The following is a 15,681-nucleotide window of genomic DNA, read 5'->3' on the forward strand; positions in this document are numbered from 1 at the left end:
CGGCACCAACACTACCCCAAAACAGCTGATCGGCGCCCCACCTATCAGATACTAATTCATAATAGCAAAATCCTAGGCAACCCCTTCCTGACCACTGCCGTACATGTAACGGTTAGGACTTTAAAAACGGCGCCAATTCTCAGGCACCATGACCGCCAGGTTTCTGCTGTTAAATAGCGAAAGTGTGCAATCGGGGATCACGCCAATCACAGATGTTCAACCTCTCAGATGCTGTGGTCAATTGTGACCATGGCATCTGAGGAGGCTTTCCCTGGGAGCACTGCACTCCTGGAGCTTGAACTGCTACCCTGTGCGGCAGGCCTGGTCTCTCAGAAGAAACCATGGTTTTTACAGCTATAATTCCTATGGAGCCCTGCAGGTGGCAGAGCTCCATTAAAGGGGTTGTCCAGGTTCAGAGCTGAACCCGGACATCCCTCCATTTTCACCCCGGCAGCCCCCCTGACGTGAGCATCGGAGCAGTTCATGCTCCGATGCTCTCCTTTGCCCTGCGCTAAATTGCACAGGGCAAAGGCATTTTTAGGAGTTCCGGTGACGTACTGGGGCTGACAGGAACCCTGGTGATGTCACCGGCACTGAAGGGCGGGATTTAGCTCTGCCCTAGCCAGTAAAATGGCTAGGGCAGAGTTAAAGCCCGCCCCTCAGAGCCGGTGACGTCACTGAACACACTGCCTGGCGGAAGTTACCGCCCGGCAGTGTGTTATTGAAAACAAAAGAGCCCGTGCCCTGCGCGATTTAGCTCCGGGCACAGGAGCGCATCGGAGCATGAGAGGATGCTGCCGGGGTGAAAATAAGGGTATGATGTCCGGGTTCAGCTCTGAACCCGGACAACCCCTTTAAAGCATAGTGAATCTTCAATGTATGGGAGACGCAATCTAGTGCCTCTTATAGTCATCCAGCGTGACATAAAAAACTAAGTAAAAAAGGTTTTTCTAAATATAAAAAAGACATAAAATTCAAATCTACCCCTTCTCCATAATTAAAATAAAAAATAAACATTAACTGTATCCCAAAATAAATATGAGCATATTTATGCCATATGGTCAAGGCCTCTTGCACACGAACGTATTTTATTTCCGTTCCGTTTTTGCGGTTTCTGTTGCAGTCTGTATGCAGAACCATTCATTTCAATGGTTCCGCAAAAAAACTGGAATGTTCTCAGTGTGCATTCCGTTTCCATAATGCCTTTCCACTAACAGAGAGAACATGTCCTATTATTGTCCGCATAACAGACAAGGATAGGAATGTTCTATTAGGGGCCAGCTGTTCCGTTCCGCAAAATACGGAATGCACACAGACGTCATCCGTATTTTTTGCGGATCTGTTTTTTGCAGACTACACAACACATACGGTCGTGTGCAAAAGGCCTAACGCTGTAATGAGAGAAAATAAAAATCTAAATTGCCGTTTCACCATTTTCTTGTCCCATCAACTCCAACTATAAAACTGAATAAAAGGCGATCAAAAAGTCACTCGCGCTCCAAAACAGTATCAATAAAAACTACAACACGGCTCCATAGACGTAACCATGAAAAAGTTATGGGGATCAAGATATGATTGTCAAAATATTAGAAATATTTTTTTACAGTACATCGTATAAAATATTAAATGGAGCCATTAGAAAGTGCAAAGCATCCTAAGGAAAAAAAAAAGCCCTATATGAATGGAAAAAGTTATGGCTCTGGGAAGGCTGGGAGCAAAAAAAAACGGAAACGCAAAAACTGAAAATCCTCCGAAGCTGAAAGGGTTACAGAGGATGTCCCAGGATTTCGTCTTTATGGTGCATCTACACTGGACAGAACTCTAAGATGTGGGTGAATCACATTACTGCTGCCATCTTGCCCCAATGTGCGGTTTACATGGGGGGGCATCTGCTGCACAGTGGGGGTCAAGGGATGTTCTGACACATCAAAAGGAAATATTTGTAGAAGTCGGCCGGTCCTTTTAATGAGCCCAGTAGTAATTGGCTCTTCTTGCTGGGCTTGTGGTGGTCTCCTTTATCTTAAAGGGAACCTGTCACCGGGATTTTGTGTATAGAGCTGAAGACATGGGTTGCTAGATGGCCGCTAGCACATCCGCAATACCCAGTCCCCATAGCTCTGTGTGCTTTTATCGTGAAAAAAAAAAACCGATTAGATAGATATGCAAATTAACCTGAGATGAGTCCTGTATGTGAGATGAGTCGGGGACAGGACTCATCTCAGGTTAATTTGCATATGTATTAAATAGTTTTTTTTTTACACAATAAAAGCACACAGAGCTATGGGGACTGGTTATTGCGGATGTGCTAGCGGCCATCTAGCAACCCATGTCCTCAGCTCTATACACAAAATCCTGGTGACAGGTTCCCTTTAAGTGCTGCCAGTCTGAGCTGCAGTGTAAAGCATGAGGGAGGAGCAGCCATTGGCCCAAGATTACACCAGTTTGTGAAGTGTACTGGGTGCCAAAAAGTTGCAAATTGCACAGAAAATATAACTTTTTTACGCCACGCCGTGTGGTTTGCTAGAAGGGGGCGTGACTTAAAGGTTTTAGGCAAATGTATTATTATAGTTGGATAATGTCTCGCAATTTGTTGTAAATCTGCTCGCGGCAGACCAACAGGATTTTTTTGACATTTTTTTTAAAATTAAATTCACTTATTTCTGGGACAAATCCATTGAAATGCAGAGAGCTGCCTTGGGGTCAAGCGCAGGGATTTTTTTTTGCAAGCCCCGATGAGACGTTTGCAGAAATTTCTGCGACAAATCTGCTGCATGTGAACGTGCCCTACCAATAGACAATGGTATAACATCATCATAACTTCCCAATCTCTGTGGTTGATAAAGCTACAGCTCCCAACACGCCCTTACAGCCATGCTGAGAGCTGTAGTCCCGCAACAGGACTGTAACCTCTAGCACCACTGCCATAGAGGTGACAGAACTACAGGTCCCAGCAATCCATCACGCTGCAATCAAATTCACAACTGCTGGGAGCCAGACTCCTACCGGTCCTGCTACCTGTCAATCAGTCCTTAGCCCCGCCCCTTAGCTGTGACAGGGAAACCTCTCCCGGTCACGTGATTGGTGACTGCCTGCCACGTGACCAGTTAGGTAAGCGGCTGCGTTTTCACCAATCACCTCAGGATTTCCCGCCTGCAGTGAGATGACGGCCGTGTGATCGGTCCCGGGTGTGAATACGGGCTTAGTACAGGACAGGTCGGTGCACTTACCTCAGAATGTAATCTGATGGAAGGAATTAGGGATTTTACGCTTTCCTTCAGTGGTTGTTAGGAAAACTACAACTCCCAGCCTTGGGCAGGCTGGGAGTTGGAGTTTTCCAGTCAGCTAGGGAACCAAAGATTGCAGACCACTGCATTACAACGAGGCTGAAGTTGGTTTCTCATTCGTCCAGTTTCTTATTAACCAACTTCAGTGAATAAGAAACTGGACGAATAAGAAACCAACTTCAGCCTCGTTGCATTACATCTTATAGCTGTCTTCTTTTTTTCTTCTTCCTCCAACTGCTGTCGAACTGCAACTCCCAGTAACGCCATAGAAACCATGCTGGGAATTGTAGTTCCACTTTATAGAATTGCAGGATTTTTTTGCAGCTGTCCAGAGCAAAGTTCAGAATTAAAAACAAAAAAACCTGCAAGGATTAGTTCACACATGCGGTTTTGGGGCACGGCAGTTCTTATTTTTTGGGGCTGTTTTTAAACTTACTTGGAAAAAACAGATGCCGTGCACTTTTAAGCGTTTTTCTGCTGTCGATACGCTGTGGACTCTCCATTGCAGAATAACGGACGGTAACCCCCTGTATATTGTAGCAGCCGCAAATTGGAGATTTTATCAAACCTTATTCACACACCGCATCAAGTCCGTGCAGAAATTGCTCTGCGGTGTAAATTTGAAATCCGCGTTTTGTAAATTTACGCTGCAGGTTCTCCCCATAGGGTGAAATCCGCAGCGACAAATCCACACTTAATGTATGTTCCACTTCGAAAAATCTGCCTGTGTAATAACATCCGTCACAAGATGGTCAGGGGTTCATCCGTGAAGGATCCGTGTTTGGTCCGTGTATCCGTATTTTGACGTCTGTATTCCACAGACACCGCCAGGATGGGAGTTAGCGTATCTCCTACCGTTAAACCCACAGACTGAACCCAGATGCCATCCGTGTTGTGTCAGTGGTTTTTCACTGACCCATAGACTTCAGCGGCGTGTTTGGTCCGCATCGCGGACGGCAGTGGTGCACGACTCTGTGGTTTTTTTTCAGTGAAAAAAAATCAATGATGCGTAAATAAGGCTTCGTTCACACGTCCGTGATAAAATCTGTGATAAGATGGTTAGAGATTCATCCATAAAGATTTCCGCAAAGAATCTTTGTGTCCGTTTTTTGCTTTCCGGGTGTCATCTGTATTGCACGTACACTGCTAGGCAGAAAATAAATTTTCAGAGCATCTCCTATAACTGGTCCTTAAAACACGGACGAAATGCGGATAGTGTCTGTGTTGGGGCTGTGTTTTTTCATGGGCCCATAGACTATAATGGGGGGAGTGATGGACATCGACAAAATAGACCCACGGACCGGGCTAAAACGCAGATACGTGAATACACACATTAAGGGCTCGTGCACGCGAACGTATTTTTTGTCCCGTATGCGGAACTATTCATTTCAATGGGGACGGCAAAAAAAAAATAATGAAATTACTCCGTGTGCATTTTGTGTCCACATGGCTGTTCCGCAAAAAAGATAGAATGTGTCCTATATAAGAATAACGTTTGTGTACAAGGACTCGCATTGTTACAATGGATTTTTTTTATTTTTTTTGCAGATCCATGTTTTGTGGACTGCAAAATACATACGGTCGTGTGCATGAGCCCTAAAATGAATGGCCATGTGTGCTGTCCGTTAATCACTGATGTGTGAATAAGGACTGAGGCCTAGGTCACGCGTCCGTGTTTGATCAGTGATTTATTTTTATTTTTTTCCACACAGATTCTTGTGGAAAAAACTATGCATAAGGCCTCTTGCCCACGAAGGTAAGGGCTCCCTGCCTGTGCTGTGGACTGCAAATTGCGATCCGAAATGCATGGGCACCTACCGTGGGACAGTCGCATGTGGATCACTTGAATGGGTTCCGTGATCAATCCGTTTTGCAAAAAGATAGCACAAGTTCTATTTTTTTGGGCGCAACGGAAGCACGTAACGGAACACCACAGAAGCACTCCGTAGGGCTTCCAAGGCGTTCCATTCCATGCTTCGGTTCCGCACCTCCGGATTTGCGGACCCGTTGTGCCCCGTGTATTGCGGAACCGCCGTATGCGGCCTGCAATACGGCCACACAAGCACTGCGGCCGTGTGCAAGAGGCCTAACACAGTTCCAGAAAAGTATACGAGATTTCACAAATCTCACGTACGCTTTGCTTTTTCGTTCCGTGTGGAAATTTACCTGCCGTGAGGAGTTTTAAATCCGCAGCGTGTAAATTGTGTGAATTTCCCCCTTTTCGGTGCGAGGGTGAGATCTGCAGCAAAACCGCATCAAATCCAGAACAAAAAAAAAACAAGTTACAGATGTGATTTTGGGTGCGGAAACGCAGGAATTTGTGCAGAATTTCTGCAAGACAGCCCGCATATTCCACATTTCATTCTGACATTTTTTGAGTTGGAAAAACTGCTTTCATTTTTTTTTGAGCATGCTTTACAAAAAACTGTAGTAATAGCCAAATGCTCAAAAGAACCGCTCCTAAAAAATAACAAAAATAGTTTTATGTGTAAATACCCTATAGAGTGAAACAGCCACATTGGAAGAAGAAAAGCCTATGGTGACCCTCCCTTCATCTGGTGAGATTTCACTTGCTTTGCCCGGGGTCCGTGTGGCTCTTGTGGTGTCTCACATCGGTCCCAGGGGGGTTTCTCTATTAGTTTTGTGTAATGAAAGCACTGGCTTCCTGTGCGAGGTTCGTCAGTATCGTATATAGTGGTTTCAAAATCATTTTCTTATCAGTCGGCTGCAGACGCCGTAGTGACGAGGTACGACCGTGTGATTTTACGCTATTTTATCTCTGGTGGGTGATTTGCAGTCACTTTCAGTGTATGTTTATGGTGCTAGATTTAAAGGGATTGTGGACCTTTTCTGCAGACTAACTTCCCCCAGCGTGGCCGGACCCGTGGTGGGAATCATACTTACTCGATCCCCCACACTGGGTTCCGGCTCTATCACTCCCCCTCGGGCGCTGCAGCTTTCTCCATGTCAACGTCCAGTTAGACGCAGGTCTCGTGGCCGCTGCAGTGATGACACGTCAACCATGCATCATGTGACCCAGTGGCACGCCACCGCTGCGACCAGTCCACATGACCTGCATCAAACCGGTTGTTGACGTGAGGAGAGACCTGAGGGATCTGCAGAAAAGGCCCCGGGGTGAACAATCCCTTTAAAGGGGGTTTTGGATGACACTCAGAAGCTACAATGAAATTTTCTAATAAACATTGTGCTTCCGCGTGTCAGCATTTTCAAGATTTCTGCTTGCTGTCAGTGAACAGCTGCAGAGGCTGCAAACTTTTACATACCCAAAATGTCTGACAGCTGGGAGTTTGCTACAGTTGTATCCAGTCTAGACAGTCTTCTGTAGGCTAAGGTTATACAGGTTATAGGGAGTCCAACCAAACCAGTGGGTGTCAGGGTTTGCTGGGAGTAGTAGTTTTGTCACAGCCAGAGAGTCAGGTTATAGGGAGTCCAACCAAACCAGTGGGTGTCAGGGTTTGTTGGGAGTAGTAGTTTCGCCACAGGTTGGAGGCCACTATAGAGGACCAACCCTCCATAGATCTCGCAAGTCCTGTCTCTGTGTTTCAGAACCGAATACGAGATGTGTGGACGCACGGCTTGCACTCTGGCTCCAGACGACGTCAGTAAATCTTGTGAATATAAAGACAAACAAGGACAAAGAAAGCGTCCTCCGTGGAGAGATGGCGACTCCGATAAATACCATCCATCGTACAATAAAAGCCCCCAGTCCAACAGCCCCGTCCTGCTGTCTGTGAAGCATTTTCAGAAGGTAACATGAGTGTGCGGGTGTGGGACTGATAGAATAGAAACGAGTGGGGGTCACTAGGACAGTCCTTCAGTGCCTGACTGTTAGGACCCGCATAGGACTGAGGACTACAGGCCCTATGGCTTCTCTTGCCACCTGCTGCCCTGTGCCTTGCATAGTGACTCTTCCAATGCCTCTCAATTAAAAACATTTAATTAATTATTCATAATGAATTAACATCTCCTCCCGTTTTGTGCCTACAGCTCCACTGGAGTCCTATGTGTCTCAGTGGTTGCATGTTACAAGATGCAGATATACGGAGACCAATAGAGAATTTGTCTATTAGTTTCTGTATGATGCCCTTAGGCACAACATGGGTACCCCTATTGGGTGACTAGTTGTATCACTCTTAGGGCCCTTGCACAGGACCGTATGCCCTCTGAGACATACGATCCGTGAGCCGGCCATATGTCCCAGAGCGGCATTGATCGTGCGCACGGGAGCGCACAGCATCATAGATTACAATGAAGCTGTGCACGTCGGGCCGCCCGCGGGACTGTTGTCCTGCACTCATAAGATCATATAGTCCCGACGTGCACAGCATCATTGTAACCTATAATGCTGTGCGCTCCCGTGCGCACGATCAATGCTGCTTCGGGACATATGGCCCGCTCACGGACCGCATGTCTTGGAGGGCATACGGTCCTGTGCAAGGGCCCTTAAAGGAATTTTCCAGTTTCATCAAACAAGGCTTATTTATTGTGTAATGAAAGCTCTGCAAAGGTTTGATATGTGTATCCTCAGTTTTCAAGCTCTCTGCTTGTGGCCAGTGAATGGAAGCCTGAATGGAAGCAGTGAATGGAAGCCGACACATTCTATGTTTCTATGTTTCATTGTTCACATTCATATGATGAAAATCTTTCCCGGTCATGTGATGATAGCACAGGTACGCGGCTCATTACAAGACCTCTGTTTGAGCTGTGCTGTGATGGGCTATGAAGAGGGTGATGAGTAATCATCCTTTGGGTGTATGCAGTAATGGTCCTCTTTCAATGAAAGCAAACAGTCATCTGGAAAATAGTAAATACTTTGTTGCAGCCAATAAATTCCCCTTTAAAAGTGGTATTCCCCCTGCTTATATATGCCATCACTTTATGATTGGCGGAGGTCCCTGAGAATGAAGGGACTGCAGTGTTGATTCAGTGCTGTGGCCCCTTTAATGTTTTACCTGCTGAAGTTTCCTTGCCCAGTGGGTGACCGTGGGATTGTAAAGGGGCCACAACACTGAATTATCGCTGTAGCCCCTTCATTATCACTGGGGGGGGTCCCAGAGGTTGGAGCATATCCTAGCGATATACCATCACTCTGAAAGATGGGAATACCCTTTAAGTGATAGCTCTCATCTTACAGGATGCTGACTCTTCGGAGAGAGTCCTGGCCGCCATGCGCTGGGGTCTTATCCCCTCCTGGTTTACCGAAACAAACCCATCAAAAATGCAATACAACACCAGCAACTGCCGCAGCGACACTATGAGCGAGAAGCCGCTGTACAAGGCAAGTATACAAATTCCACTTGTGTGCTGCTGCTTCTCTGGTTTGCTTTGATTTGGAGGGTGAGCAGTACCTCATGGAGATGACATCTCCTCTTTCTCCCCTGCAGGGGCCATTGTTTAAGGGCCAGAGATGCGTGGTGCTCGCAGATGGATTCTATGAGTGGAGGCGACAGGATGGAGAGAAGCAGCCGTACTTTATATACTTCCCACGGCTCAAGTCAGAAGAGGTAGATCGATGAGTAAGAAAGGAAGCGTTACTCGGTGTCTAATGAAAAGTTATGTTTCAGTAGTGCAGCCTCAGACTTTGGGCCTGTAACATCAAGCAATTATATCTCATCTTGGGCCTAATATATTAAATGTATTTTCCATTTTTTTCATCTACACTCCTTTTATCAATATTTTTCTCAAACAGAATAATATAGAAAATCCAGTGTTGGATTTTTATTTATTTATTTATTTTTAACTCTCTCCAGTCTGAAGATACCAAGGACGGTTCTGACGGAGGGAGTCGGAGGCTGCTCACCGTGGCCGGGCTATTTGACTGTTGGGAACCTCCAGGAGGAGGAGACCCTCTTTATTCTTACACTGTCATCACAGTGGACGCCTCCAAGAGTATGAACTGGATCCATGACCGGTAAGTAAAAGCCGGTAAGATACAGTGGTATCTTCTGTCACATATCTCCCAAATCCTATTAATGTAACACTATTTTGGCTGTCCAGCCTTTAAGTGATGGAGTAAAAAAAATCCTAGCCAAGCTCCCTTGAAGCTTGTACGCTTCAAAAATTAAGATATAAATATTAGTAAATTGAAATAGTTTCAGTATAGAAAAAAATAAAATGAAAGCGGCCGCACAGATGGGCAACCCAATGTCTGCAGGAAGAGACGCTTTCCACTTCACCGACTCTGAATCAAAGAGAAACGGATATAGAAGAGTGAGAGTTAATTTCTTTTCACTAGCACCAGGTCACAATGACCTAAAGAAGAACTGATTGGGTATGGTTCAGGGGAATCAGAATGAGCTCAGGACCATGCATGTATGTTGGGCACTGTGCCTGGGTATACAGTTAAAGGGGTTGTCCAGCCTTTTTTTTAAGTGATGGCCTAGCCTCAGGATATTATCATTATTATTATTTATTTTAAAGCACCATTCATTTCATGGCGCTGTACATCCAGACGGGTAGAGGATAGGATAGGTATTCCTGAGCTCTCACAACCCAATCAGCAGCTTGGTGTAGCTCCGGCACCTACTTCCTACAGAGCAGTGTCAACATTGTCGTGGAGGAAGCTTGCTACTACAGTGCTGCTCCCATTAAAATCAATAGGAGCCGCTGTGTAGTGATGAGCGCAGTCCACTACAATGTTTGTAGCTCTGGCACCGACTTCTGGTGATGGAGCTACACTAAACAGCTGATCGGTGGAGTGTCAGGCCGATCAGCTGATGAATGACCATCCTGAGGCTAGGCCAACACTTAAAAAAGGCTGGATGACCCCTTTTAAAGGGGTTGTCCGGGTTCAGAGCTGAACCCGGACATACCCTTGTTTTCACCCAGGCAGCCCTCCTGACAAGAGCATCGGAGCATTTCATGCTCCAATGCGCTCCCTCGCCCTGCGCTAGATCGTGCAGGGCACAGGCTCTTTTTTTTTTTTTATCATAACACACTGCTGGGCAGGGTGTTCAGTGACGTCACCGACTCTGATAGGCGGGCTTTAGTGCTGCCCTAGCCGTTTTACTGGCTAGGACAGCACTAAAGCCCGCCCATCAGTGCCGGTGACTTCACCGGTCTTCCTGGCAGCCCCATGGAGAGCCCCGGTACGTCACCGGATCTCCTAAAAATGCTTTTGCCCTGCTCGGTTTAGCGCAGGGCAAAGGAGAGCATTGGGGCATAAACTGCTCCGATGCTCTTGTCAGGGGTGTGCCGGGGTGAAAATGGAGGTATGTCCGGGTTCAGCTCTGAACCTGGACAACCCCTTTAACTGTACACCCAGGCACAGTGCCCAACATATAGTTGTGGCCGTGCATGGTACTGCAGCTCATTCTTATTCCCCTGAATCATACCCAATCAGTTCTTTTTTAGGTCAAGACGTGTAATAATGTAACCTGGTGCTAGTGAAAGTAATGAACTCTCAATCTTCTATATCCGTTACTCTGCTGGTAGATCGGTTTTTATTTGACTTCGAGTCAGTGAAGCGGAAAGCGTCTCTTCCTGCACACACTGGGCCATCCAGCTGCACAGCCGCTGGCATATATATTTTTTCTCTATACTGAAACCATTTTAATTTCACATTTACTTACATTTATATCTTGATTTTTGTAGTGTTCAAAGGGGCAGGATTAGGGTGCCTTCACATGCGACAAATTTTATTGCAGAAATATGTGAGACTGAAAAACGCTTCAATTCATTTGAATGGGGCGGCAAGCACATGGAATTCTGCAAGCCCCATTCAGGTGAATGGAACTAATTTTAAGCAGCAGATGTGAAGGCATCCTTTATGATTTTTCTAACTGGCGGAAGCAAATGAGCCCCTTGAAGTGCCACACACCCTTAGGCCTCTTGCACACGACCGTGTACATTCCGTTTTTTGCGGAACGGAAGGGCTGGCCCCTAATAGAACAGTACTATCCTTTTCCGTTATGCGGACAATAATAGGACATGTTCTATCTTTGAACGGAAATATGGAAACGGAAGGCATGCAGAGTACCTTCCGTTTTTTTTTTTTGAGGATCCATTGAAATGAATGGTTCCATATACGGAACCCAAAAATCTTCGTGTGCAAGAGGCCTTAGAGGGCCACTCAGTGGAACCAGAAGGATATCTGCTTTTCAGACCTGACTCCTTTGCAGCAGGAATTTTCGTCTCTAGGAACCTAAAGGAAGAGGAAGCCTAATAGTTGGTGTTTTCCAACCACCCTTTTTCCATATTTGTCTTCTCTCTGTTGACAGGATGCCGGCGATATTGGATGGTGATGAGGAGATCCAAAAATGGCTGGACTTTGGAGAGGTCCCTGCAAAAGAAGCTGTAAAGCTTATTCACCCCATTGAAAACATCACTTGCCACCCTGTGTCCACTATAGTGAACAACTCCCGAAACAACACCCCAGAATGCATCGCTCCCATCATTCTGCACAAGAAGAAGGCATGTCTGCAAAATACATTTTAAAATTGTGTGTTAGCTTAGAAAGGCATCCCCGAAACGGGCAACTCTTGTCCATGGTCTGTGTATAGGAATTTGCCAGAGCTGCAGTACCAGCCATAGCCATTAGAAAGAATAGCGCTGTTTCCAGAAGAAGACAGCCATGTTGGTCTAATCTCATACAGCTGCTTCAATCCCTTCCCAAACCAGCGCCATACAAGTATGGCGTCAGCCGGGTCCTTAAAAATGGCGCCCGCTCCTGAGCGCTGCGGGTGGCCGTCTGGTTTTTATAGCAAACACCCACGGCTCATGTCCGCAGCCGGCAATAATGCCGATCGTGGACATTTTACCCCTTCAGATGCCATGGTCAATCCTGGCCACGGCATCTGAGTGTGCTGAAAACCAAAAGCGCGTGCTTCCAGTGGTGCTACGGCTCCCCCGTGCGACGATCGGAGGAGCCGGAGCTTGTGTGCAGCAGCCCCTGTCTTTATGAATGATAGGAGGCTGCTGCATAGTATTTCCTATGGAGCTGTTGCCTGTAATAGGGCTCCATAGGAAACAAGCAATTTTCTCATAAACGCCAATGCTAGTGCATTGGAGTCTATGAGAATAGCAATCTAATGATTGCATGTTATAGTTCCCTAAGTTTAAAAACATAAAAATTCTAATTGCCCCCCTTTTCCCAAAATAAAAAAAAATACACATGGGTGTCACAATATGCGAAAAAGCCCATAGTATAAAAATATATTCCCCATACGGAAAACAGCAAAACGGAAAAAAGCGTCCAAATAGCCGATTTGCCGTTTTTTGTCGCTTCATTTTCTACAATAAATTAAATAAAGTGATCAAAAAGTCATACACACCCCAGAATGGTATCCATGAAAAGTTGAGATCGCCCTGCAAATAAATGAGCTCCCATACAGCTCCGTGCACATAATTACTAAAAAGTTATAGGGATCAAAATATGGCGGCAACAAAATAAAACTTTTTATCACTATCAAAACGCAAGACAAACTATACATATAAGGTATCGCCCGATTCGTACTGACCTGTGGAATAAAAGTTACTGGTCAGTTTTATCATAAATCGTCAATAAAAAAAACTGTAGTGGGATTTTCTTTTCTTTTTTTTTTTGCAATTTCACCCCATTTGGAAAAAAAAAAAATTCCCCCACTTCCCACTACATCATATGCAATATTAAATTGTGGCGTTGGAAAGTACAACTTATTCCGCAGAAATCAAGCCCTCATATGGCTATGTGAACAGACAAATAAAAAAGTCATGACTCTGGGAAGGCAGGGAGCGCGAAACGAAAACGCAAAAAAAAAAAGGGGGGGGTGAAAGGGTTAATGAAAAGATCTCATGTCTTATCACTTTAGTGGATGTTCAGATATGAATCTTGCACTGATATATTGATTATTGGTTCTACTGTTAAGTTATGATGATATAGCTATAATCTCCTTAGGTCAGGGCTCCATGGTGACTTTGTATGTTATCCTTATAGGAGACACAGAATCGCAGGTGTACATACAACGTTACAGACCTGTGCTTTCACAATTGCCCAAAATCCAGGATTGATGTTAAAAGGGTTTACCAGGCTTTTAATATTGATGACCTATCCTCAGGATAGATCGTCAATATCAGATCGGCGGGGGTCCGACACCCGGCACACCCGCCGATCAGCTGTGTGAGGAGACTGCATGCGCGCGGCGGTGCCTTCTCTTCATACAGCTGATCGGCGGGAGTGCCGGGTGTCGGACCCCCGCCGATCTGATATTGATGACCTCTCCTTAGGATGGGCCATCAATATTAAAAGCCTGGAGAACCCCTTTAACCCACGACCTGCCTTATGTGTAATAACACAAGTATAATGTATATTATTGCAGGAGCCCTCTCTGAGCGCCAGCAGTAAGAAGATGTTGGCATGGCTGCAAAACAAGTCTCCAAAGAGAGAAGAACCAGAAGAGGTTAAACCGGCGAAACTTTCTCAGTTCGCTTTGTCACCCAAGAAGACAAGCGCAGGGTTAATGCACCAGTGGCTGAAGAAAGAAGGGGAACCGTCACCTAAGAGGCCGAGGAGATGATAGTCTGGGCACTACAAAAACCAGCACTAATAGGCTTTACCTTCTCACTATTTAATTGTATATTCGTTGTTTTATACACTTCGTTACTAAGGTTCGGTTCGTATGATTCATGTGGACTTTCTGTCTGCTCATTGGGCCTACGGGTTCACTTTCCTGTTTAACCATTTGTTCCAGTATTTTTCCACCAAGTGATTTGAGGAGATTTTCCCTCATCTGTATGATAAAAAAAAAGTTAAAGAGACTGCGCCTGCATCCAACTGAAAAGGACATAACGGAGGAGAATTGAGTAGACACCAGTTAACTGCCTTCAGCCAATCAGCATCACTTGGATTGCTCTCAGTCACGCTGATTGGTGAAGAGGAGGCTCCACAACGCTCCTCCCTCATGTCCGTTTCAGTTGGATGCACACACAGTATACAGCCTCTCCTGATACTGGCTCAAAGGCCTTAATATCTCCATTTCTTTGATTGGAATTGTGGCAGATATTTTCCTGCTTTGCTGATTGATGCTTATTATCCATCAGTCACGTCTGGGAGCAGGCAGTTCTGAGAACAGCCGCCGGGGGCCTTCATCGGGCTGTTCTCGGAACTGCCTGCTCCCGCTGACTGCATTTGATTTCAGATCGGCTCGCGGCACAGGTAAGGGCTTACCTGTGCATCGCCAGATTTATGAGTTAAGATGGCAGCCTGCATGTGTTCGTTGGCGAACTGGCCATCACTGTTCTCCAGCTGTACGTTATGGAGACGTCATCTTTAAACATGGCGCCTGACCTTTCATTGATAAGCAAATTATTTTTGATCCTGGTTTATGTAAAATTTAAATAAAATAAATGTATTATTTTCTGTAAGGTCATATCTGTTTATAAAAAAAGGTTTTATAAAAATGTCATGGACTTGTGGGATTGATGGTTTACTGGGTAGGTGGGAGACCGAGAAATTGGGTTTGGCAGAAAATGGACTCCATCCTATCCCTGTGCTGTGAATTTCTGGTCTGCGTGGAGTGTTCAGTGGGGTCTCAACGCTCCTGAGCCTTATAAAAGAACTGCTTCTGCAGATTATAGGAGCCTCCTGCCTTGCTGTAAGTGTGATTTCCCCTTCCTTATCTGTTCTGTGAGCTCCAGAGCTGAAAACAAACACAGTGGGAAGGGAAAGGACGTCACTGCTCTAACTACTGGCAGATTCCACAGAAGGGATGTATATCCAGATTATCCAGGGATGTATAATTTATGGGGATATGTGGGGCTTTAGGGTGTTTTCTGTGTTTTGGGGAAAAATGTGTGTTTTCTGCCTGTGAGTGATTAAGTTAGCCCATTGTGTTTGTTAATTGTATCACAGGCAGAGGGGAGTTTGTGTACAATTGCTGGGACTGTTTCCATACTGTAAATGCATGTGATTGGCTAATATATAAACTGTCTCAGTCTTCCACAAGGTCCCCAGGGAAGTGTCACTTGCTGGAAGACCTGCATAAAAGGCTGACATGTAGCCCCATTAAAGTTCCTGTTTTACCCTCGACATAGAGCCTCGTCTCGTGTGTGTGTGTGTGTGTGTGGGGGGGGGCTGTATCTACACTGGGGAATGCTATACGCTGTATACTCCCCTGGCTATAATCACTGAGCTCTTTCAAGAGCTTGTTCCTGCATCGCTCTCTGAAGGAAGAGAGGTTCAGCCACTGGAGCCTTGTCGTAGGTCCAGGGTGGGTAGGAGACGGCGAGACCCCAACCAAGCTGCGGCGGTTCGTGGGGTCGGCAGTGCTTACGGTGTCAAGTGGAGTGCTTGGAGCCCTAGGGAAGCACTAGGAGCATCCATCCACGAAGGTACCCAGTTGGGGTGCCAGGAGATCCGTTACAGGTCTAAATTGACAGAAGGCAGGGCAACACAATGCCC

The 15,681-nt window shown here is 45.9% G+C and overlaps 1 protein-coding gene across 1 annotated transcript; it reads left to right on the forward strand.

Annotated features, from left to right (window-relative positions):
- Positions 1-3,093: 3,093 nt before the first annotated feature.
- Positions 3,094-14,632, forward strand: HMCES (5-hydroxymethylcytosine binding, ES cell specific). The gene is made up of 7 exons (XM_044301160.1): positions 3,094-3,213; positions 6,852-7,053; positions 8,440-8,583; positions 8,690-8,809; positions 9,056-9,216; positions 11,525-11,717; positions 13,601-14,632. Exons 2-7 carry the CDS (start codon positions 6,865-6,867, stop codon positions 13,796-13,798), a joined length of 1,005 nt encoding a protein of 334 aa, XP_044157095.1. The 5' UTR covers positions 3,094-3,213; positions 6,852-6,864; the 3' UTR covers positions 13,799-14,632.
- Positions 14,633-15,681: the final 1,049 nt, after the last annotated feature.

This window comes from Bufo gargarizans, chromosome 7 (assembly GCF_014858855.1).
Source record: "Bufo gargarizans isolate SCDJY-AF-19 chromosome 7, ASM1485885v1, whole genome shotgun sequence".
Classification (NCBI taxonomy): Eukaryota; Metazoa; Chordata; class Amphibia; order Anura; family Bufonidae; genus Bufo; species Bufo gargarizans.